Below are 26,310 nucleotides of genomic sequence, written 5' to 3'. Positions count from 1 at the left end.
AATGGTGGGTCTTGGGGGTCTATAGCTGCTTAGATGCCTGAGATACAGGCTTCTAAGCAGCATGCTCCCTGCTCCTATACTTAACATTGTTAAGTATAAATAAAGTTGTGCGGTGACGTCATCACGTTACTGCACGTGACGTCACCACACAAAATGGGAAGCCCCAGCGATGCCTGTCACTCTACAGGCACGATCGCCGGGGTAGGAGTTGGTGGGAGCCCCCAGATCTCCCTCAAGGTGGGAGAGTGCTAGTGACGGCTCTAAACCGTTATTCGCACCAGAGTGGGAAACTCTGTGACGGCTCAGAGCCGTCATTAGCACTCAAAGGGTTAAAGACTCTACTGTTCAAGGATGCATACAATACACACTAAACATTCTTACCTCTGTTCCCTTCCTTCTTCGTTGTCATCCCCATAAACCCCCTTAGCACGTTAGCCTATGAGCCCATTTGGAAATCACACTTATGAGCTGTTTTGTAGATCACATTCATGAGAAGTGATTTACAACAGTGCAACTCTTGCAAAGCCCTCTATGCATTTGTCTATCATAAATGCTACCTTTGAATATTATACCTATGTTTATAGCGCTGCAGAATCTGTTGACGCTCTATAATTAACTGATGTTAATAATAAAAACTAAGATTATGTTTAAGGCCAAAAACAATACATTTCTTCTGTTAAGTGTGATCAGTCCACGGGTCATCATTACTTCTGGGATATAACTCCTCCCCAACAGGAAGTGCAAGAGGATTCACCCAGCAGAGCTGCATATAGCTCCTCCCCTCTACGTCACTCCCAGTCATTCTCTTGCACCCAACGACTAGATAGGATGTGTGAGAGGACTATGGTGATTTTATTTAGTTTTATTTCTTCAATCAAAAGTTTGTTATTTTTTAATAGCACCGGAGTGTGTTATTCCTTCTCTGGTGGAGTTTGAAGAAGAATCTACCAGAGTTTTTACTATGATTTTAGCCGGAGTTGTTAAGATCATATTGCTGTTTCTCGGCCATCTGAGGAGAGGTAAACTTCAGATCAGGGGACAGCGGGCAGTTTAATCTGCAAAGAGGTATGTAGCAGTTTTTATTTTCTGACAATGGAATTGATGAGAAAATCCTGCCATACCGACATAATATCATGTATGTATATTTAACATTTGAGTATTCTGGGGAATGGTACTTCACTGGAATTACACTGTGTATATAAGACTTTAGCTTAATTGCAAAGCAACAGGTTTTTTAATAACTCTTAATTTATGTTAAACGTTTTTGCTGGAATGTAAAATAGTTTCCATTTTCTGAGGTACTGGGTGAATAAAATGTTTGGGCACTATTTTTCCACTTGGCAGTTGCTTGATCTAATTATGACAGTTTACTGATCTCTCTCACTGTTGTGTGTGAGGGGGAGGGACCTTTTTTTGGCGCTTTTACTACGCATCAGAAATTTCAGTCAGAAGCTCATTGTTTCTCCAACATAGGTGTGTCCGGTCCACGGCGTCATCCTTACTTGTGGGATATTCTCTTCCCCAACAGGAAATGGCAAAGAGCCCAGCAAAGCTGGTCACATGATCCCTCCTAGGCTCCGCCTACCCCAGTCATTCTCTTTGCCGTTGTACAGGCAACATCTCCACGGAGATGGCTTAGAGTTTTTTAGTGTTTAACTGTAGTTTTTATTATTCAATCAAGAGTTTGTTATTTTAAAATAGTGCTGGTATGTACTATTTACTCAGAAACAGAAAAGAGATGAAGATTTCTGTTTGTATGAGGAAAATGATTTTAGCACCGTAACTAAAATCCATGGCTGTTCCACACAGGACTGTTGAGAGCAATTAACTTCAGTTGGGGGAACAGTGTGCAGTCTCTTACTGCTTGAGGTATGACACATTCTAACAAGACGATGTAATGCTGGAAGCTGTCATTTTCCCTATGGGATCCGGTAAGCCATGTTTATTAAGATAGTAAATAAGGGCTTCACAAGGGCTTATTAAGACTGTAGACTTTTTCTGGGCTAAATCGATTCATTATTAACACATATTTAGCCTTGAGGAATCATTTATTCTGGGTATTTTGATATGATTATATCGGCAGGCACTGTTTTAGACACCTTATTCTTTAGGGGCTTTCCCTAATCATAGTCAGAGCCTCATTTTCGCGCCGGTATGGCGCACTTGTTTTTGAGGACAGCATGGCATGCAGCTGCATGTGTGTGGAGCTCTGATACATAGAAAAGTCTTTCTGAAGGCATCATTTGGTATCGTATTCCCCTTTGGGCTTGGTTGGGTCTCAGCAAAGCAGATTCCAGGGACTGTAAAGGGGTTAAATATAAAAACGGCTCCGGTTCCGTTATTTTAAGGGTTAAAGCTTCCAAATTTGGTGTGCAATACTTTTAAGGCTTTAAGACACTGTGGTGAAATTTTGGTGAATTTTGAACAATTCCTTCATACTTTTTCGCAATTGCAGTAATAAAGTGTGTTTAGTTTAAAATTTAAAGTGACAGTAACGGTTTTATTTTAAAACGTTTTTTGTGCTTTGTTATCAAGTTTATGCCTGTTTAACATGTCTGAACTACCAGATAGATTGTGTTCTGACTGTGGGGAAACCAAGGTTCCTTCTCATTTAACTATATGTATTTTATGTCATAAAAAAATTTAGTAAGAATGATGCCCAAGATGATTCCTCAAGTGAGGGGAGTAAGCATGGTACTGCATCATCCCCTCCTTCGTTTACACCAGTCTTGCCCATACAGGAGGCCCCTAGTACATCTAGTGCGCCAATACTCCTTACTATGCAACATTTAACGGCTGTAATGGATAATTCTATCAAAAACATTTTAGCCAATATGCCCACTTATCAGCGAAAGCGCGACTGCTCTGTTTTAGAAAATTCTGTAGAGCATGAGAACGCTGATGATATGGTTTCTGAAGGGCCCCTACACCAGTCTGAGGGGGCCAGGGAGGTTTTGTCTGAGGGAGAAATTTCAGATTCAGGAAACATTTCTCAACAAGCTGAACCTGATGTGATTACTTTTAAATTTAAGTTGGAACATCTCCGCGCTCTGCTTAAGGAGGTGTTATCCAATTTGGATGATTGTGATTATCTGGTCATTCCAGAACCATTATGTAAAATGGAAAAGTTCTTAGTGGCCCCGGGGCCCCCCGAAGCTTTTCCTATATCCAAGAGGGTGGCGTACATTGTTAGTAAAGAATGGGACAGGCCCGGTATACCTTTAGTACCTCCCCCCATATTTAAAAAATTGTTTTCCTATAGTCGACCCCAGAAAGGACTGATGGCAGACAGTCCCCAAGGTCGAGGGGGCGGTTTCTACTCTACACAAGCGCGCCACTATACCATAGAAGATAGTTGTGCTTTCCAAGATCCTATGGATAAAAAATTAGAAGGTCTGCTAAAAAAGATGTTTGTTCAGCAAGGTTCCCTTCTACAACCAATTGCATGCATTGTCCCTGTCACTGCAGCCGCGTGTTTCTAGTTTGATGAGCTAGGAAAGGCGATTATTAGTAATTCTTCTTCTTATGAGGAGATTATGGACAGAATTCGTGCTCTTAAATTGGCTAATTCTTTCACCCTAGACGCCACCTTGCAATTGGCTAGGTTAGCGGCGAAAAAATTCTGGGTTTGCTATTGTGGCGCAGAGCGCTTTGGTTAAAATCTTGGGCAGCGGATGCGTCTTCCAAGAACAATTGCTTGACATTCCTTTCAAGGGGAAAACACTCTTTGGCCCTGACTTGAAAGAGATTATCTCTGATATCACTGGGGGCAAGGGCCACGCCCTTCCTCAGGATAGGTCTTTTCAACCTAAGTTTCGTCCCTTTCGCAGAAACGGATCAGCCCCAAGGGCTACGTCCTCTAAGCAGGAAGGTAATACTTCTCAAGCCAATCCAGCCTGGAGACCTATGCAAGGCTGGAACAAAGGAAAGCAGGCCAGGAAACCTGCCACTGCTACCAAGACAGCATGAAATGCGGGCCCCCGATCCGGGACCGGATCTGGTGGGGGGCAGACTCTCTCTCTTCGCTCAGGCTTGGGCAAGAGATGTTCTGGATCCTTGGGCGCTAGAAATAGTCTCCCAAGGTTATTCTCTGGAGCTTCCTCCAAGGGGGAGGTTCCACAGGTCTCAGTTGTCTTCAGACCACATAAGAAGACAGGCATTCTTACATTGGGTAGAAGACCTGCTAAAAATGGGAGTGATTCATCCTGTTCCATTAGGAGAACAAGGGATGGGGTTCTACTCCAATCTGTTCATAGTTCCCAAAAAAGAGGGAACGTTCAGACCAATCTTAGATCTCAAGATCTTGAACAAGTTTCTCAAGGTTCCATCGTTCAAGATGGAAACCATTCGAACACTTCTTCCTTCCATCCAGGAAGGTCAATTCATGACCAAGGTGGATTTCAAGGATGCGTATCTACATATTCCTATCCACAAGGAACATCATCGGTTCCTAAGGTTTGCATTCCTGGACAAGCATTTCCAGTTTGTGGCGTTTTCTTTCGGATTAGCCACTGCTCCTAGGATTTTCTCATAGGTACTAGGGTCCCTTCTGGCGGTGCTAAGACCAAGGGGCATTGCTGTAGTACCTTACTTGGACGACATTCTGATTCGAGCGTCGTCCCTTCCTCAAGTAAAGGCTCACACGGACATTGTCCTGGCCTTTCTCAGATCTCACGGATGGAAAGTGAACGTGGAAAAGAGTTCTCTATCTCCGTCAACGAGGGTTCCCTTCTTGGGAACTATAATAGACTCCTTAGAAATGAGGATTTTTCTGACAGAAGCCAGAAAAACAAAACTTCTAGACTCTTGTCGGATACTTCATTCCGTTCCTCTTCCTTCCATAGCGCAGTGCATGGAAGTGATAGGTTTGATGGTAGCGGCAATGGACATAGTTCCTTTTGTGCGCATTCATCTAAGACCATTACAATTGTTCATGCTCAGTCAGTGGAATGGGGACTATTCAGACTTGTCTCCGAAGATACAAGTAAATCAGAGGACCAGAGACTCATTCCGTTGGTGGCTGTCCCTGGACAACCTGTCACAAGGGATGACCTTCCGCAGACCAGAGTGGGTCATTGTCACGACCGACGCCAGTCTGATGGGCTGGGGCGCGGTCTGGGGATCCCTGAAAGCTCAGGGTCTTTGGTCTCGGGTAGAATCTCTTCTACCGATAAATATTCTGGAACTGAGAGCGATATTCAATGCTCTCAAAGCTTGGCCTCAGCTAGCGAGGGCCAAGTTCATACATCAACCATCAGGGGGGAACATGGAGTTCCCTAGCGATGGAAGAAGTGACCAAAATCATTCTATGGGCGGAGTCTCACTCCTGCCACCTGTCTGCTATCCACATCCCAGGAGTGGAAAATTGGGAAGCGGATTTTCTGAGTCGTCAGACATTGCATCCGGGGGAGTGGGAACTCCATCCGGAAATCTTTGCCCAAGTCACTCAACCGTGGGGTATTCCAGACATGGATCTGATGGCCTCTCGTCAGAACTTCAGAGTTCCTTACTACGGGTACAGATCCAGGGATCCCAAGGCGGCTCTAGTGGATGCACTAGTAGCACCTTGGACCTTCAAACTAGCTTATGTGTTCCCGCCGTTTCCTCTCATCCCCAGGCTGGTAGCCAGGATCAATCAGGAGAGGGCGTCGGTGATTTTGATAGCTCCTGCGTGGCCACGCAGGACTTGGTATGCAGATCTGGTGAATATGTCATCGGCTCCACCATGGAAGCTACCTTTGAGACGAGACCTTCTTGTTCTAGGTCCGTTCGACCCACTCCAGCTGACTGCTTGGAGATTGAACGCTTGATCTTATCAAAGCGAGGGTTCTCAGATTCTGTTATTAATACTCTTGTTCAGGCCTGAAAGCCTGTAACCAGAAAAATTACCACATAATTTGGTATATCTGTTGGTGTGAATCTGCAGGATTCCCTTGGGACAAGGTTAAGAGTCTATCCTTCCTTCGAGAAGGATTGGAAAAAGGATTATCTGCAAGTTCCTTGATGGGACAGATTTCTGCCTTGTCTGTGTTACTTCACAAAAAGCTGGCAGCTGTGCCAGATGTTCTAGCCTTTGTTCAGGCTCTGGTTAGAATCAAGCCTGTTTACAAAATTTTGACTCCTCCTTGGAGTCTCAACCTAGTTCTTTCAGTTCTTCAGGGGGTTCCGTTTGAACCCTTACATTCCGTTGATATTAAGTTATTATCTTGGAAAGTTTTGTTTTTGGTTGCAATTTCTTCTGCTAGAAGAGTTTCAGAATTATCTGCTCTGCAGTGTTCTTCTCCTTATCTGGTGTTCCATGCAGATAAGGTGGTTTTGCGTACTAAACCTGGTTTTCTTCCAAAAGTTGTTTCTAACAAAAACATTAACCAGGAGATAGTTGTGCCTTCTTTGTGTCCTAATCCAGTTTCAAAGAAGGAACGTTTGTTGCACAACTTGGATGTAGTTCGTGCTCTCAAATTTTACTTAGCAGCTACTAAGGATTTCAGACAAACTTCGTCTTTGTTTGTTGTTTATTGTGGTAAACGGAGAGGTCAAAAAGCAACTTCTACCTCTCTCTCCTTCTGGATTAAAAGCATTATCCGATTGGCTTATGAGACTGCCGGACGGCAGCCTCCTGAAAGAATCACAGCTCACTCCACTAGGGCTGTGGCTTCCACATGGGCCTTCAAGAACGAGGCTTCTGTTGATCAGATATGTAAGGCAGCGACTTGGTCTTCACTGCACACTTTTTCTAAATTTTACAACTTTGATACTTTTGCTTCTTCTGAGGCTATTTTTGGGAGAAAGGTTTTGCAAGCCGTGGTGCCTTCCATTTAGGTGACCTGATTTGCTCCCTCCCTTCATCCGTGTCCTAAAGCTTTGGTATTGGTTCCCACAAGTAAGGATGACGCCGTGGACCGGACACACCTATGTTGGAGAAAACAGAATTTATGTTTACCTGATAAATTACTTTCTCCAACGGTGTGTCCGGTCCACGGCCCGCCCTGGTTTTTTTAATCAGGTCTGATAATTTATTTTCTTTAACTACAGTCACCACGGTAACATATGGTTTCTCCTATGCAAATATTCCTCCTTAACGTCGGTCGAATGACTGGGGTAGGCGGAGCCTAGGAGGGATCATGTGACCAGCTTTGCTGGGCTCTTTGCCATTTCCTGTTGGGGAAGAGAATATCCCACAAGTAAGGATGACGCCGTGGACCGGACACACCGTTGGAGAAAGTAATTTATCAGGTAAACATAAATTCTGTTTTTTTCCTGCATGTTCCGGTTTATCCCTACAGAACTCAGGGGTCTTCAAAGCTTGTTTAAGGGAAGTAATCTAACAGAGCTGTGAGATTATTGTTGACTGTGATAAAAAACGTTTATTCTTTAACTTTTTTATGCCATCAGGGTTAGTTTTTCTTTGCTAATGGGAACAAATCTTTGCTAATATTCCAAGTTGCAAGTTTATTTGCTAGTGTGTTAAACATGTCTGATTCAGAGGATGAGACCTGTACTATTTGTGCCAACGCCAAAGTGGAGCCCAATAGAAATTTTAAATAAAAGTCAATCTGTACAAATTGAACAAATTTCACCAAACAACGAGGGGAGAGTTATGCCGACTAACTCGCCTCACGTGACAGTACCTGCATCTCCCGCTCGGGAGGTGCGCGATATGGTGGCGCCCAGTACATCTGGGCGGCCATTACAAATAACATTACAAGATATGGCTACTGTTATGACTGAGGTTTTGGCTAAATTACCAGAACTAAGAGGCAAGCGTGATCACTCTGGGGTGAGAACAGAGTGCGCTGATAATGCTAGGGCCATGTCAGATACTGCGTCACAACTTGCAGAACATGAGGACGGAGAGCTTCATTCTGCGGCTGACGGTTCTGATCCAAACAGATTGGATTCAGATATTTCAAATTTTAAATTTAAGCTGGAAAACCTCCGTGTATTACTAGGGGAGGTGTTAGCGGCTCTGAATGATTGTAACACAGTTGCAATACCAGAGAAAATGTGTAGGTTGGATAAATATTTTGCCGTACCAACAAGTACTGACGTTTTTCCTATACCTAAGAGACTAACTGAAATTATTACTAAGGAGTGGGACAGACCCGGTGTGCCGTTCTCACCCCCTCCGATATTTAGAAAGATGTTTCCAATAGACACCGCCACACGGGACTTATGGCAAACGGTCCCTAAGGTGGAGGGAGCAGTTTCTACTTTAGCTAAGCGTACCACTATCCCGGTAGAGGATAGCTGTGCCTTTTCAGATCCAATGGATAAAAAGTTAGAGGGTTACCTTAAGAAAATGTTTGTTCAACAAGGTTTTATATTGCAACCCCTCGCATGCATTGCGCCGGTCACGGCTGCAGCGGCATTCTGGATTGAGTCTCTAGAAGAGAACCTTAGTTCAGCTACGCTGGACGACATTTTGGACAGGCTTAGAATACTTAAGCTAGCTAATTCATTCATTTCGGAAGCCGTAGTACATTTAACTAAACTTACGGCTAAGAATTCCGGATTCGCCATTCAGGCGCGTAGAGCACTGTGGCTAAAATCCTGGTCAGCTGATGTAACTTCTAAGTCTAAATTACTTAATATACCTTTCAAGGGACAGACCTTATTCGGGCCCGGTTTGAAAGAAATTATCGCTGACATTACAGGAGGTAAGGGCCACGCCCTGCCTCAAGACAAAGCCAAATCTAAGGCTAGACAGTCTAATTTTCGTTCCTTTCGGAATTTCAAAGCAGGAGCAGCATCAACTTCCACTGCTCCAAAACAAGAAGGATCTGGTGCTCGCTACAGACAAGGCTGGAGACCTAACCAGTCCTGGAACAAGGGCAAGCAGGCCAGGAAACCTGCTGCTGCCCCTAAAACAGGGCCCCCGATCCGGGATCGGATCTAGTGGGGGGCAGACTTTCTCTCTTCGCCCAGGCTTGGGCAAGAGATGTCCAGGATCCCTGGGCGCTAGAGATAATATCTCAGGGATACCTTCTGGACTTCAAATACTCTCCTCCAAGAGAGAGATTTCATCTGTCAAGGTTGTCGACAAACCAAACAAAGAAAGAAGCGTTTCTACGCTGCATACAAGAACTATTGTTAATGGGAGTAATCCATCCAGTTCCACGGTCGGAACAGGGACAGGGGTTTTACTCAAATCTGTTTGTGGTTCCCAAAAAAGAGGGAACTTTCAGACCAATCCTGGATTTAAAGATCCTAAACAAATTCCTAAGAGTTCCATCATTCAAAATGGAGACTATTCGGACATTTTACCCATGATCCAAGAAGGTCAGTACATGACCACAGTGGATTTAAAGGATGCTTACCTTCACATACCGATTCACAAAGATCATTACCGGTATCTAAGGTTTGCCTTTCTAGACAGGCATTACCAGTTTGTAGCTCTTCCATTCGGATTGGCTACAGCTCCGAGAATCTTCACAAAGGTTCTAGGTGCTCTTCTGGCGGTACTAAGACCGAGGGGAATTTCGGTAGCTCCGTACCTAGACGACATTCTGATACAAGCTTCAAGCTTTCAAACTGCCAAGTCTCATACAGAGTTAGTACTGGCTTTTCTAAGGTCACATGGATGGAAGGTGAACGAAAAGAAAAGTTCACTCGTTCCACTCACAAGAGTTCCCTTCCTGGGAACTCTTATAGATTCTGTAGAAATGAAGATTTACCTGACAGAGGACAGGTTAACAAGACTTCAAAGTGCTTGCCGCACCCTTCATTCCATTCAACACCCGTCAGTGGCTCAATGCATGGAGGTAATAGGCTTAATGGTAGCGGCAATGGACATAGTGCCATTTGCTCGCTTACACCTCAGACCACTGCAACTATGCATGCTAAGTCAGTGGAATGGGGATTACTCAGACTTGTCCCCTTCTCTGAATCTGGATCAAGAGACCAGAAATTCTCTTCTATGGTGGCTTTCTCGGCCACATCTGTCCAGGGGGATGCCATTCAGCAGACCAGACTGGACAATTGTAACAACAGACGCCAGCCTTCTAGGTTGGGGTGCCGTCTGGAATTCTCTGAAGGCTCAGGGACAATGGAGTCAGGAGGAGAGTCTCCTGCCAATAAACATTCTGGAATTGAGAGCAGTTCTCAATGCCCTCCTGGCTTGGCCCCAGTTGACAACTCGGGGGTTCATCAGGTTTCAGTCGGACAACATCACGACTGTAGCTTACATCAACCATCAGGGAGGGACAAGGAGCTCCCTAGCAATGATGGAAGTATCAAAGATAGTTCGCTGGGCAGAGTCTCACTCTTGCCACCTGTCAGCAATCCACATCCCGGGAGTGGAGAACTGGGAGGCGGATTTCTTAAGTCGTCAGACTTTTCATCCGGGGGAGTGGGAACTTCATCCGGAGGTCTTTGCCCAAATACTTCGACGTTGGGGCAAACCAGAGATAGATCTCATGGCGTCTCGACAGAACGCCAAGCTTCCTCGTTACGGGTCCAGATCCAGGGATCCAGGAGCAGTCCTAATAGATGCCCTGACAGCACCTTGGGACTTCACGATGGCTTATGTGTTTCCACCCTTCCCGATGCTTCCTCGATTGATTGCCAGAATCAAACAGGAGAGAGCATCAGTGATTCTAATAGCACCTGCATGGCCACGCAGGACTTGGTATGCAGACCTGGTGGACATGTCATCCTGTCCACCTTGGTCTCTACCTCTGAAACAGGATCTCCTGATACAGGGTCCTTTCAAACATCAAAATCTAACTTCTCTGAAGCTGACTGCTTGGAAATTGAACGTTTGATTTTATCAAGACGTGGGTTTTCTGAGTCAGTTATTGACACCTTAATACAGGCTAGGAAGCCTGTTACCAGAAAGATTTACCATAAGATATGGCGTAAATACCTATATTGGTGTGAATCCAAAGGTTACTCTTGGAGTAAGGTTAGGATTCCTAGGATATTGTCTTTTCTACAAGAAGGTTTAGAAAAGGGTTTATCTGCTAGTTCATTAAAGGGACAGATCTCAGCTCTGTCCATTCTGTTACACAAACGTCTGTCAGAAGTGCCAGACGTTCAGGCTTTTTGTCAGGCTTTGGCCAGGATTAAGCCTGTGTTTAAAACTGTTGCTCCGCCATGGAGTTTAAACCTTGTTCTTAACGTTTTACAGGGTGTTCCGTTTGAACCCCTCCATTCCATTGATATAAAGTTGTTATCTTGGAAAGTTCTATTTTTAATGGCTATTTCCTCGGCTCGAAGAGTCTCTGAGTTATCGGCCTTACATTGTGATTCTCCTTATTTGATTTTTCATTCGGATAAGGTAGTTCTGCGCACTAAACCTGGGTTCTTACCTAAGGTAGTCACTAACAGGAATATCAATCAAGAGATTGTTGTTCCTTCTTTGTGTCCAAATCCTTCTTCAAAGAAGGAACGTCTTCTGCACAATCTGGATGTAGTTCGTGCCCTAAAGTTTTACTTACAGGCAACTAAGGAATTTCGACAAACGTCTTCCCTGTTTGTCGTTTACTCTGGTCAGAGGAGAGGTCAAAAGGCTTCTGCTACCTCTCTTTCTTTTTGGCTTCGTAGCATAATTCGTTTAGCCTATGAGACTGCTGGACAGCAGCCTCCTGAAAGAATTACAGCTCACTCTACTAGAGCTGTGGCTTCCACTTGGGCCTTTAAGAATGAGGCCTCTGTTGAACAGATTTGCAAGGCTGCAACTTGGTCTTCGCTTCATACTTTTTCCAAATTTTACAAATTTGACACTTTTGCTTCCTCTGAGGCTATTTTTGGGAGAAAGGTTCTTCAGGCAGTGGTTCCTTCTGTATAAAGGGCCTGCCTATCCCTCCTGTCATCCGTGTACTTTTGCTTTGGTATTGGTATCCCAGAAGTAATGATGACCCGTGGACTGATCACACTTAACAGAAGAAAACATAATTTATGCTTACCTGATAAATTCCTTTCTTCTGTAGTGTGATCAGTCCACGGCCCGCCCTGTTTTTTAAGGCAGGTAAATATTTTTTAAATTATACTCCAGTCACCACTACACCCTTGGTTTCTCCTTTCTCGTTGGTCCTTGGTCGAATGACTGGGAGTGACGTAGAGGGGAGGAGCTATATGCAGCTCTGCTGGGTGAATCCTCTTGCACTTCCTGTTGGGGAGGAGTAATATCCCAGAAGTAATGATGACCCGTGGACTGATCACACTACAGAAGAAAGGAATTTATCAGGTAAGCATAAATTATGTTTTTATCTTCTACGTTTCAATTTTCGATTGTTATTGAAAAGTATAGATTTAAATCCTAATTGTTGGTGTTTTGGGAAGGTGAGCTGATGCTATATGTGGCACAATAAAGTTTGGATTTGAAATATTTAGGAAATAATGACTCCCATTCTGCTATTTACCCCCCCCCCATAAAAAACAAGGTATAATGTGGGTGGATACCTCACATTAAAAAAAGTTTAATTTTAGGTGTAATAATGAGGGCTATACAATTTAAAACTATTTAAAATTATTTTGTGTTTTGGATAGCAGAAAATGTCATAATATTAGAATCACACACATTTTCCCAACCTATACCATCAATATTCAGAATATTTAATCACCTTTCTAAATATGACATTCTAATGTAAAATCACTAGCTCCTAAAAAAATATATGTATAGACTTCCACAAAATTTTCTGGGTGTCTTGTAAGAAAGTTTGAAAATATGTATGTATGTATGTTAGTATTTACATGCTTAACTTGTCTATAACATGATTGCCATCGTTTTCAGTGTTGTGGTGTGATGCCGGACTCTCCCCTCCATTCCCAGGATATGAGACTTGAAAGAAGACGATGCATACAGGTAAACAAGAATTACAACTTTTCACTTGTTAAAGGGACAGTCTAGTCAAAATTAAACGTTCATGATTCAGATAGGGCATGCAATTTTAAACAACTTTCCAATTTACTTCTATTATCTAATTTGCTCAATTCTTTAGATATCCTTTGTTGAAGAAATAGCAATGCACATGTGTGAGACAATCACACAAAGCCTCTATGTGCAGCAACCAATCAGCAGCTACTGAGCATATCTAGATATGCTTTTCAGCAAGTGATATCAAGAGAATGAAGCAAATTGGATAATAGGAGTAAATTAGAAAGTTGTTTAAAATGACATGCTCTTTCTAAATCACGAAAGAAAAAAAATTGGGTTTCATGTCCCTTTGATGATGAATGATAAAAGAAAATAAGGATTTATTGCTTGATATAATGTAAAAACAGCATTTTGATTTGCTTTAACTTTCATAATCCTTGTTTTTCTCAAATTCTGTGATGTACTGCTGATAAGAAAAATAAAACATAAAAAAAAAATATGACATGCTCTTTCTAAATCACGAAAGAAAAAAAATTGGGTTTCATGTCCCTTTAAATTGCAATAGTAGTTTCTGATTTAAGCTAATTGTACTAGATTTTTTTTTTTTTAATTGTGATTTGCGGTATGTTTTGTTTTAGTTGCTTTTTACACAATTCTTAGTAGTTTTATTATATTTGTAATCCTGTTTTATGCCTTTTGACAATTTGGTTTTCAGTTATGTTTACTTTTATCTTTCTATGTATATGTTCTTCTATATTTATATTTTCTATAATATGTACTTCTATAATATGTATATGTACTTCTATAGTAAATATGTAGACCTTGCATATCTAATTTTAAGTCATTGTCCAGGTATAGTTGATTTCTTCTCTACATCCCCCCCCCCCATTAATTTAAGAAAGGTTTAGGCAAGATTATTTTTAAAACTGATTTCTACTGAAGCTGAACAACTATAATCTATATAGCAGCAGCTCATAGATTTTGGGAAGGGTATTTGGAGCAGTTAAAGGGACGTGAATGTCCAAATTAAATGTGCAGAGAATCACCTGGTAGGCCACAAACCCTCCAGCAGTGGGGTGTAGGGATTAGATTAAGGGCTCGATTTATCAAAGCTGAGGCGGACAGGGGCGCCTCAGCTCGCCTGTGGCGGGCGAATTTACCTGTAGGTAGTCACCATTGCACACAAGCATAATTTTGCGCTCGCATGCAATCCTGCGATTGGCTGTGCGCGGGCAGGAGCTGTCAATCTCCTCAGTCGGACTAGACCGCAGAGATTGAATTTCGCCACCTTAGAGGTGGTGAAGAGGTTAGGAAAGCAGTGGTCTGATGACCGCTGCTTGTTAAATACGGTGAGCAGGTCAATGTTTAAATTACGACGGCAATGTGGGGAGATCCAGATCAAGTCGCGTAATTGTACATGGTTTGGAAGAGATGCCTGCTCCAAGGCACTCCATTTACTTGTGAGGTTTTTAGTACCCAATTGTGAAATGTGTGTTAGCATTGCTGCCTCATAGTATCTAATAACAGAGGGGGAGGCAATACCTCCAGATGATTTAGGGAATTGAAGGACTTTATGAGCCACTCTGGCTGGCTTCCCTTGCCATATATATTTGGTGAATCCACTTTGGAATTGTAACAGCAAGTACTGTGAGAATGAGGAGGCACCTGAACAGGTAGGTCAATTTTGGCAGGAATGACATCTTAAGAGCAGTAATCCTGCCCAACTATGAGGTCCAAATTAAACTTTCATAATTCAGGTAGAGCATACTATTTCTTGGTATCCTTTTGTTAAAGAGCGCACTAGGTAGGTACATAACATATATTTCTCCAACATAGGTGTGTCCGGTCCACGGCGTCATCCTTACTTGTGGGATATTCTCTTCCCCAACAGGAAATGGCAAAGAGCCCAGCAAAGCTGGTCACATGATCCCTCCTAGGCTCCGCCTACCCCAGTCATTCTCTTTGCCGTTGTACAGGCAACATCTCCACGGAGATGGCTTAGAGTTTTTTAGAGTTTAACTGTAGTTTTTATTATTCAATCAAGAGTTTGTTATTTTGAAATAGTGCTGGTATGTACTATTTACTCAGAAACAGAAAAGAGATGAAGATTTCTGTTTGTATGAGGAAAATGATTTTAGCAACCGTCACTAAAATCCATGGCTGTTCCACACAGGACTGTTGAGAGCAATTAACTTCAGTTGGGGGAACAGTGTGCAGTCTCTTGCTGCTTGAGGTATGACACATTCTAACAAGACGATGTAATGCTGGAAGCTGTCATTTTCCCTATGGGATCCGGTAAGCCATGTTTATTACGATTGTAAATAAGGGCTTCACATGGGCTTATTAAGACTGTAGACTTTTTCTGGGCTAAATCGATTCATTATTAACACATATTTAGCCTTGAGGAATCATTTTATTTGGGTATTTTGATATAATAATATCGGCAGGCACTGTTTTAGACACCTTATTCTTTAGGGGCTTTCCCAAAGCATAGGCAGAGTCTCATTTTCGCGCCGGTGTTGCGCACTTGTTTTTGAGAGGCATGGCATGCAGTCGCATGTGAGAGGAGCTCTGATACTTAGAAAAGACTTTCTGAAGGCGTCATTTGGTATCGTATTCCCCTTTGGGCTTGGTTGGGTCTCAGCAAAGCAGATACCAGGGACTGTAAAGGGGTTAAAGTTAAAAACGGCTCCGGTTCCGTTATTTTAAGGGTTAAAGCTTCCAAATTTGGTGTGCAATACTTTTAAGGCTTTAAGACACTGTGGTGAAAATTTGGTGAATTTTGAACAATTCCTTCATGTTTTTTCGCAATTGCAGTAATAAAGTGTGTTCAGTTTAAAATTTAAAGTGACAGTAACGGTTTTATTTTAAAACGTTTTTTGTACTTTGTTATCAAGTTTATGCCTGTTTAACATGTCTGAACTACCAGATAGACTGTGTTCTGAATGTGGGGAAGCCAGAATTCCTATTCATTTAAATAAATGTGATTTATGTGACAATGACAATGATGCCCAAGATGATTCCTCAAGTGAGGGGAGTAAGCATGGTACTGCATCATTCCCTCCTTCGTCTACACGAGTCTTGCCCACTCAGGAGGCCCCTAGTACATCTAGCGCGCCAATACTCCTTACTATGCAACAATTAACGGCTGTAATGGACAATTCTGTCAAAAACATTTTAGCCAAAATGAACACTTATCAGCGTAAGCGCGACTGCTCTGTTTTAGATACTGAAGAGCATGACGACGCTAATAATAATGTTTCTGAAGGGCCCCTAACCCAGTCTGATGGGGCCAGGGAGGTTTTGTCTGAGGGAGAAATTACTGATTCAGGGAACATTTCTCAACAAGCTGAACCTGATGTGATTACATTTAAATTTAAGTTGGAACATCTCCGCATTCTGCTTAAGGAGGTATTATCCACTCTGGATGATTGTGACAAGTTGGTCATCCCAGAGAAACTATGTAAAATGGACAAGTTCCTAGAGGTGCCGGGGCTCCCAGAAGCTTTTCCTATACCCAAGCGGGTGGCGGACATTGTTAATAAAGAATGGGAAAGGCCCGGTATTCCTTTCGTCCCTCCCCCCATATTTAAAAAATTGTTTCCTATGGTCGACCCCAGAAAGGACTTATGGCAGACAGTCCCCAAGGTCGAGGGAGCGGTTTCCACTTTAAACAAACGCACCACTATACCCATAGAGGATAGTTGTGCTTTCAAAGATCCTATGGATAAACAATTAGAAGGTTTGCTTAAAAAGATGTTTGTTCAGCAGGGTTACCTTCTACAACCAATTTCATGCGTTGTCCCTGTCGCTACAGCCGCATGTTTCTGGTTCGATGAGCTGATAAAGGCGGTCGATAGTGATTCTCCTCCTTATGAGGAGATTATGGACAGAATCAATGCTCTCAAATTGGCTAATTCTTTTACCCTAGACGCTACTTTGCAATTGGCTAGATTAGCGGCTAAGAATTCTGGGTTTGCTATTGTGGCGCGCAGAGCGCTTTGGTTGAAATCTTGGTCGGCTGATGCGTCTTCCAAGAACAAGCTACTTAACATTCCTTTCAAGGGGAAAACGCTGTTTGGCCCTGACTTGAAAGAGATTATCTCTGATATCACTGGGGGTAAGGGCCACGCCCTTCCTCAGGATCGGCCTTTCAAGACAAAAAATAAACCTAATTTTCGTCCCTTTCGTAGAAACGGACCAGCCCAAAGTGCTACGTCCTCTAAGCAAGAGGGTAATACTTCTCAAGCCAAGCCAGCTTGGAGACCAATGCAAGGCTGGAACAAGGGAAAACAGGCCAAGAAACCTGCCACTGCTACCAAGACAGCATGAAATGTTGGCCCCCGATCCGGGACCGGATCTGGTGGGGGGCAGACTCTCTCTCTTCGCTCAGGCTTGGGCAAGAGATGTTCTGGATCCTTGGGCACTAGAAATAGTCTCCCAAGGTTATCTTCTGGAATTCAAGGGGCTTCCCCCAAGGGGGAGGTTCCACAGGTCTCAGTTGTCTTCAGACCACATAAAAAGACAGGCATTCTTACATTGTGTAGAAGACCTGTTAAAAATGGGAGTGATTCATCCTGTTCCATTAAGAGAACAAGGGATGGGGTTCTACTCCAATCTGTTCATAGTTCCCAAAAAAGAGGGAACGTTCAGACCAATCTTAGATCTCAAGATCTTAAACAAGTTTCTCAAGGTTCCATCGTTCAAGATGGAAACCATTCGAACTATTCTTCCTTCCATCCAGGAAGGTCAATTCATGACCACGGTGGATTTAAAGGATGCGTATCTACATATTCCTATCCACAAGGAACATCATCGGTTCCTAAGGTTCGCATTCCTGGACAAGCATTACCAGTTCGTGGCGCTTCCTTTCGGATTAGCCACTGCTCCAAGGATTTTCACAAAGGTACTAGGGTCCCTTCTAGCTGTGCTAAGACCAAGGGGCATTGCTGTAGTACCTTACTTGGACGACATTCTAATTCAAGCGTCGTCCCTTACTCAAGCAAAGGCTCACACGGACATAGTCCTGGCCTTTCTCAGATCTCACGGATGGAAAGTGAACGTGGAAAAGAGTTCTCTATCTCCGTCAACAAGGGTTCCCTTCTTGGGAACAATAATAGACTCCTTAGAAATGAGGATATTTCTGACAGAGGCCAGAAAAACAAAGCTTCTAGACTCTTGTCGGATACTTCATTCCGTTCCTCTTCCTTCCATAGCTCAGTGCATGGAAGTGATCGGGTTGATGGTAGCGGCAATGGACATAGTTCCTTTTGCACGCATTCATCTAAGACCATTACAACTGTGCATGCTCAGTCAGTGGAATGGGGACTATACAGACTTGTCTCCGAAGATACAAGTAAATCAGAAGACCAGAGACTCACTCCGTTGGTGGCTGTCCCTGGACAACCTGTCACGAGGGATGACATTCCGCAGACCAGAGTGGGTCATTGTCACGACCGACGCCAGTCTGATGGGCTGGGGCGCGGTCTGGGGATCCCTGAAAGCTCAGGGTCTTTGGTCTCGGGAAGAATCTCTTCTACCGATAAATATTCTGGAACTGAGAGCGATATTCAATGCTCTCAAGGCTTGGCCTCAGCTAGCGAGGGCCAAGTTCATACGGTTTCAATCAGACAACATGACAACTGTTGCGTACATCAACCATCAGGGGGGAACAAGGAGTTCTCTGGCGATGGAAGAAGTGACCAAAATCATTCTATGGGCGGAGTCTCACTCCTGCCACCTGTCTGCTATCCACATCCCAGGAGTGGAAAATTGGGAAGCGGATTTTCTGAGTCGTCAGACATTGCATCCGGGGGAGTGGGAACTCCATCCGGAAATCTTTGCCCAAGTCACTCAGCTGTGGGGCATTCCAGACATGGATCTGATGGCCTCTCGTCAGAACTTCAAAGTTCCTTGCTACGGGTCCAGATCCAGGGATCCCAAGGCGGCTCTAGTGGATGCACTAGTAGCACCTTGGACCTTCAAACTAGCTTATGTGTTCCCGCCGTTTCCTCTCATCCCCAGGCTGGTAGCCAGGATCAATCAGGAGAGGGCGTCGGTGATCTTGATAGCTCCTGCGTGGCCACGCAGGACTTGGTATGCAGATCTGGTGAATATGTCATCGGCTCCACCTTGGAAGCTACCTTTGAGACGAGACCTTCTTGTTCAGGGTCCGTTCGAACATCCGAACCTGGTTTCACTCCAGCTGACTGCTTGGAGATTGAACGCTTGATCCTATCGAAGCGAGGGTTCTCAGATTCTGTTATCGATACTCTGGTTCAGGCCAGAAAGCCTGTAACTAGAAAGATTTACCACAAAATTTGGAAAAAATATATCTGTTGGTGTGAATCTAAAGGATTCCCTTGGGATAAGGTTAAGATTCCTAAGATTCTATCCTTCCTTCAAGAAGGATTGGAAAAAGGATTGTCTGCAAGTTCCCTGAAGGGACAGATTTCTGCCTTGTCTGTGTTACTTCACAAAAAGCTGGCAGCTGTGCCAGATGTTCAAGCCTTTGTTCAGGCTCTGGTTAGAATTAAGCCTGTTTACAAACCTTTGACTCCTCCTTGGAGTCTCAATTTAGTTCTTTCAGTTCTTCAGGGGGTTCCGTTTGAACCCTTACATTCCGTTGATATTAAGTTATTATCTTGGAAAGTTTTGTTTTTAGTTGCAATTTCTTCTGCTAGAAGAGTTTCAGAATTATCTGCTCTGCAGTGTTCTCCTCCTTATCTGGTGTTCCATGCAGATAAGGTGGTTTTACGTACTAAACCTGGTTTTCTTCCAAAAGTTGTTTCTAACAAAAACATTAACCAGGAGATTATCGTACCTTCTCTGTGTCCGAAACCAGTTTCAAAGAAGGAACGTTTGTTGCACAATTTGGATGTTGTTCGCGCTCTAAAATTCTATTTAGATGCTACAAAGGATTTTAGACAAACATCTTCCTTGTTTGTTGTTTATTCCGGTAAAAGGAGAGGTCAAAAAGCAACTTCTACCTCTCTCTCTTTTTGGATTAAAAGCATCATCAGATTGGCTTACGAGACTGCCGGACGGCAGCCTCCCGAAAGAATCACAGCTCATTCCACTAGGGCTGTGGCTTCCACATGGGCCTTCAAGAACGAGGCTTCTGTTGATCAGATATGTAGGGCAGCGACTTGGTCTTCACTGCACACTTTTACCAAATTTTACAAGTTTGATACTTTTGCTTCTTCTGAGGCTATTTTTGGGAGAAAGGTTTTGCAAGCCGTGGTGCCTTCCATTTAGGTGACCTGATTTGCTCCCTCCCTTCATCCGTGTCCTAAAGCTTTGGTATTGGTTCCCACAAGTAAGGATGACGCCGTGGACCGGACACACCTATGTTGGAGAAAACAGAATTTATGTTTACCTGATAAATTACTTTCTCCAACGGTGTGTCCGGTCCACGGCCCGCCCTGGTTTTTTTAATCAGGTCTGATAATTTATTTTCTTTAACTACAGTCACCACGGTACCATATGGTTTCTCCTATGCTAATATTCCTCCTTAACGTCGGTCGAATGACTGGGGTAGGCGGAGCCTAGGAGGGATCATGTGACCAGCTTTGCTGGGCTCTTTGCCATTTCCTGTTGGGGAAGAGAATATCCCACAAGTAAGGATGACGCCGTGGACCGGACACACCGTTGGAGAAAGTAATTTATCAGGTAAACATAAATTCTGTTTTTCATCTTAATATGGAAAGAGTCCACAGCTGCATTCCTTACTTGTAGGAAATACTGAACCTGGCCACCAGGAGGAGGCAAAGACACCCCAGCCAAAGGCTTAAATACCTCCCCCACTTATTCATAACCTCAGTCATTCTTTGCCTTTTGTCACAGGAGGTTGACAGAGAAGTGTTGTCTCTTATGGAGGGTAGTACTATTCGAGATGGGACTGGAGTTTTAAGTAGTCCTGTCAGCCTCTCAGTGAGAGCATGGATGAAGGATAGAGTCCGGAGGTGCAGGAAGAGTCTTTCTGCGAAACCATCCCAACTCATATTAACAGCTCCATAGGCAATCTGCGTTGACGAGTTTCGCTGCCTGCTTTCTTCATTCAAGTCAATGTCAGAAGCGATCTGTCACACATCAAGGGCTGTGTTCCTGTTCCACAGCGTAGATTCTGGTAAGATCGTTTCATATTTTATACATGTATGATAATGCAAGAAGACAGGGTCACAGTGTGACTCCTTTTATGTGTAAAGGGTTAATATCTCCTTAGGGGGATTATTGAACAGGGGGGAATAATGTTATATGTTTATTTGATTTTATGCTGCTTTTATGTGTGAGATGTTATGGGCTCATAGGCTGTTATGGAATATACAGGTTTCACTTTCACTTTGAGAGCCATGCAGCTTACAAGCTTGGCATGCTTTCTCATAGCAGGGACGGTCCTGCATTGTGCACCATGTGATTCATTCCCTTTTTCCTGACCGGGTGTTTATCAGAGAGGAGTCATAAATCTATGTACTGTCTGGGTCATAGGAGGTGGTGAGTGCCCCAGCCATTGGAGTATAAGTGTGCTGTTTCTTTTACAAGATATACCGAGTCCATGGATTCATCCTTTACTTGTGAGATATATATTCCTCCTGCTAACAGGAAGTGGCAAAAGAGCACCACAGCAGAGCTGCTATATAGCTCCTCCCTCCAGTCATTCTCTTTTCCTATGCTAGCAATAGGAAGGGTAAAGTTTATATGGTGATAAAATGATAGTTTTAGTTTTCTTCATTTAAGAATTTTTTATTTTTAAATGGTACCAGAGAGTACTATTTTTCCTCTGGCAGAACATAAAGAAGAATTCTGCCTGGAGTCTGATGATCTCAGCAGTTGTAACTGAGGTCCATGTTTGCTTTCCCACAAGATTGCTGAGGAGAACAGTAGAGTCTTCAGTGTGGGGAACGTTTCCTGCTGTAAGCAGCACTGAGGTATGTGCAGTCATTATTTCTTTCATGTAATTGGCAAGAGTCCATGAGCTAGTGACATATGGGATATATAATCCTACCAGGAGGGGCAAAGTTTCCCAAACCTCAAAATGCCTATAAATACACCCCTCACCATACCCACAATTCAGTTTTACAAACTTTGCCTCCTATGGAGGTGGTGAAGTAAGTTTGTGCTAAGATTTCTACGTTGATATGCGCTTCTCAGCATTGTTGAAGCCGATTCCTCTCAGAGTACAGCGAATGTCAGAGGGACGTGAAGGGAGTATCACTTATTGAATATGATGATTTCCCTAACGGGGGGTCTATTTCATAGGTTCTCTGTTATCGGCCGTAGAGATTCATCTCCTACCTACCTTTTCAGATCGACGATATACTCTCAATTTACCATTACCTCTACTGATAACTGTTTCAGTACTGGTCTGCTATATGTGGATGGGTTTCTTTTGGTAAGTATGTTTTTTATTACTTAAGACACCTCAGCTATGGTTTGGCACTTTATGCATTTATATAAAGTTCTAAATATATGTATTGTACTTATTTGCCTTGAGTCAGGTTCATGTATTTCCTTCTGCAGACTGTCAGTTTCATATTTGGGAAATATTAACATCTTTTAAAGAAATTTTTTTCTTACCTGGGGTTTAGTCTTTTTTCAATTGACTACTTCTTGCAAATTGCAGGCGGCATTAGGCCCGCGGGTGCGTCAAATGCTAAACTTTATTGCGTCATGCTTTCTACTCCTTTCTTTATCACCCCACTGCTTGGCTATTCGTTAAACTGAATTGTGGGTATGGTGAGGGGTGTATTTATAGGCATTTTGAGGTTTGGGAAACTTTGCCCCTCCTGGTGGGATTGTATATCCCATATGTCACTAGCTCATGGACTCTTGCCAATATGAAAAAAATGAATTTATCAGGTAAGTTTTTTACATAAATTATGTTTCTCTTGTAAGGTGTATCCAGTCCACGGATCATCCATTACTTGTGGGATATTCTCCTTCCCAACAGGAAGCTGCAAGAGGATCACCCACAGCAGAGCTGTTTATATAGCTCCTCCCCTAACTGCCACTACCAGTCATTCTCTTGCAGCTCTCGACAACATAGGAAATAGCTAGAGAGATGCGGTGAATTTATGTATTTTATCTTCAATCAAAAGTTTATTATTTTCAAATGGTACCGGAGTTGTACTGTTTTAGCCTCAGGCAGAAAGTTGAAGAAGAGTCTGCCTGTGGTTTTTGATGATCTTAGCAGGTTGTAACTAAGATCCATTGCTGTTCTCATACATAACTGAAGAGATGAGGTAACTTCAGCTGGGGGAATGGTGTGCAGGGTCTCCTGCTATGAGGTATGTGCAGTTTACATTTTTCTAGAGAAATGAATATGCTAGAAAATGCTGTTAATACCGGATTTATTTAAGGTAAGCCTGATTACAGTGATTTAATAACGACTAGTATCATGCTTGCTGTAAAAGGTAATATTCTTATTACTTTCTCACATTACTGAAAATAACATAACGTTTGCTGGAAGTGTTTAAACGTTTTTTTCTACATATTGGTGATAAAACTTTATTGGGGCCCAGTGTTTTCCACATGGCTGGCTAGATTTTGCCTAGGGATAGTTTTTTATGGCCCTCTCACTGTGAGTACAGGTTGGGAGGGGCCTAATTTCAGGCCTAAATCGTGCAGTAGTTTTTGCAGCTTGAGACTTCCAGCTTCCCTGAAGGAGTCCACTGAACACTTAGGACCTCTACAAAGGGTTTTTGTGCCTTCAAAAGTTATTGTATGAGCAGGTAGGGCCACAGCAGAGCTGTGGCAGTTTGTTGTGACTGTTGAAAAGCGTTTATCGTTTTTTTGATCCGGTTTTGAAACTAAGGGGTTAATCATCCATTTGCAAGTGGGTACAATGCTCTGTTAGTCTACTATACACACTGTAAAAATGTTGTAAGATTTACTGCTTTTTAATCACTGTTTTTCAATTTCTGACAAAAATTGTTTCTCTTAAAGGCACAGTACCGTTTTTATTTTTTGCTTGTTTACATTTATCAAAGTGTTTTCCAAGCTTGCTGGTCTCATTGCTAGTCTGTTTAAACATGTCTGACATAGAGGAAACTCCTTGTTCATTATGTTTAGAAGCCATTGTGGAACCCCCTCTTAGAATGTGTACCAAATGTACTGATTTTACTTTGTTATAAAGATCATATTCTGTCTTTAAAAGATTTATCACCAGAGGAAATTGACAAGGGGGAAGTTATGCCGACTAACTCGCCCCACGTGTCAGAACCTTTGACTCCCGCTCAAGGGACTCCCTCTCAAGTGGCGCCAAGTACATCTAGCGCGCCCATGGCGTTTACTTTACAAGACATGGTGGCAGTTATGGATCATACCCTTACAGCGGTATTGTCCAAACTACCAGGGTTACAAGGAAAGCGAGACAGCTCTGGGACTAGAAAAATACAGAGCTCTCTGACGCTTTAGTAGCTATGTCTGATATCCCCTCACAATATGCAGAAGCTGAGGCAGGAGAGCTTCTTTCTGTGGGTGATTTTTCTGACTCAGGGAAGATGCTTCAACCTGATTCTAATATGTCTACATTTAAATTTAAGCTTGAACACCTCCGCGTGTTGCTCAGGGAGGTTTTAGCTACTTTGGATGACTGTGACACCATTATAGTGCCAGAGAAATTGTGTAGATTGGATAAATACTATGCAGTGCCTGTTTACACTGATGTTTTTCCAATACCTAAAAGGTTTTCAGAAATTATTACTAAGGAATGGAATAGACCAGGTTTACCGTTCTCTCCCCCTCCTATTTTTAAGAAAATGTTTCCAATAGATGCTGCTACACGGGACTTATGGCAAACGATCCCTAAGGTGGAGGGAGCAGTTTCTACCCTAGCTAAGCATACAACTATTCCCGTCGAGGACAGTTGTGCTTTCCTAGATCCAATGGATAAAAGTTAGAGGGTTACCTTAAGAAAATGTTTATTCAACAAGGTTTTATTCTCCAGCCTCTTGCATGCATTGCCCCGGTCACTGCTGCTGCGGCCTTCTGGTTTGAGTCTCTGGAAGAGGCCTTACAGGTAGAAACTCCATTGGATGATATACTTGACAAGCTTAAAGCGCTTAAGCTAGCCAATTCATTTGTTTCTGACGCTGTTGTTCATTTAACCAAACTAATGGCTAAGAACTCAGGTTTTGCTATACAGGCGCGTAGGGCGCTATGGCTTAAATCCTGGTCAGCTGACGTTACTTCAAAGTCTAAGCTTCTCAACATTCCCTTCAAGGGGCAGACCCTATTCGGGCCTGGACTCAAGGAGATCATTTCTGATATTACTGGAGGAAAAGGTCATGCCCTTCCTCAGGATAGGTCTAATAAATTAAGGACCAAGCAAACTAATTTTCATGCCTTTCGAAACTTTAAGACGAGCTTGGCATCATCTCCCTCTAATGCAAAACAAGAGGGAAATTTTGCCCAGTCCAAGCCGGTCTGGAGACCTAACCAGGCCTGGAACATAGGTAAGCAGGCCAAGAAGCCTGCTGCTGCCTCTAAGACAGCATGAAAGATCAGCCCCCGTACCGGTAACGGATCTAGTAGGGGGCAGACTTTCTCTCTTCGCCCAGGCTTGGGCAAGATATTTCCAGGATCCCTGGGCGTTGGAAATTGTGTCCCAGGGATATATTCTGGACTTCAAAGCTTCTTCCCCAAAAGGAAGATTTCATCTCTCACAATTATCTGCAGACCAGATAAAGAGAGAGGCATTCTTACATTGTGTTCAAGACCTCCTAGTTATGGGAGTGATCCACCCAGTTCCAAAGGAGGAACAGGGGCAAGGCTTCTATTCAAATCTCTTTTTGGTTCCCAAGAAAGAGGGAACCTTCAGACCAATCTTAGATCTCAAGATCCTAAACAAATATCTCAGGGTCCCATCTTTCAAGATGGAGACTATTCAAACCATCCTACCTATGATCCAGGAGGGTTAATACATGACTACCGTGGACTTAAAGGATGCTTATCTTCACATTCCGATACACAAAGATCATCATCGGTTTCTCAGGTTCGCCTTCCTAGACAGGCATTACCAGTTTGTGGCTCTTCCCTTTGGGTTAGCTACGGCACCAAGAATCTTTACAAAGGTTCTGGGGTCACTTCTGGCAGTCCTAAGGCTGCGGGGCATAGCAGTAGCCCCTTACTTAGACGACATTCTGATACAGGCGTCGAATTTCCAAATTGCCAAGTCCCATACGGACATTGTTCTGGCATTCCTGAGGTCTCATGGGTGAAAAGTGAACGAAAAGAAGAGTTCTCTATCCCCTCTCACAAGAGTTTCCTTCCTGGGAACTCTGATAGATTCTGTAGAAATGAGGATTTACCTGACAGAGGACAGGTTGTCAAAACTTCTAAATACCTGCCGTGTTCTTTATTATACTTCTCGCCCTTCGGTGGCTCAGTGTATGGAAGTAATCGGCTTAATGGTAGCGGCAATGGACATAGTTCCGTTTGCCCGCCTACATCTCAGACCGCTACAACTCTGCATGCTCAGTCAGTGGAATGGG

The 26,310-nt window shown here is 43.2% G+C and overlaps 1 protein-coding gene across 2 annotated transcripts in view; it reads left to right on the top strand.

Moving 5' to 3' along the window:
- Positions 1 to 26,310, top strand: part of DYRK1A (dual specificity tyrosine phosphorylation regulated kinase 1A) — an 833,667-nt gene that overhangs the window by 175,866 nt on the left and 631,491 nt on the right. For both annotated transcript variants that reach the window (XR_008401316.1, XM_053705933.1), the window contains exon 3: positions 12,734 to 12,805. Coding sequence is in view for 1 of the 2 variants with exons in the window: in XM_053705933.1 (XP_053561908.1) it covers positions 12,796 to 12,805 (10 nt within the window). In the remaining variant the exon portion in view is untranslated. The remainder of the gene's footprint in view (positions 1 to 12,733; positions 12,806 to 26,310) is intronic.

This window comes from Bombina bombina, chromosome 3, assembly GCF_027579735.1.
Source record: "Bombina bombina isolate aBomBom1 chromosome 3, aBomBom1.pri, whole genome shotgun sequence".
Lineage (NCBI taxonomy): Eukaryota > Metazoa > Chordata > Amphibia > Anura > Bombinatoridae > Bombina > Bombina bombina.
This window is presented reverse-complemented; position numbering and strand designations above follow the sequence as displayed.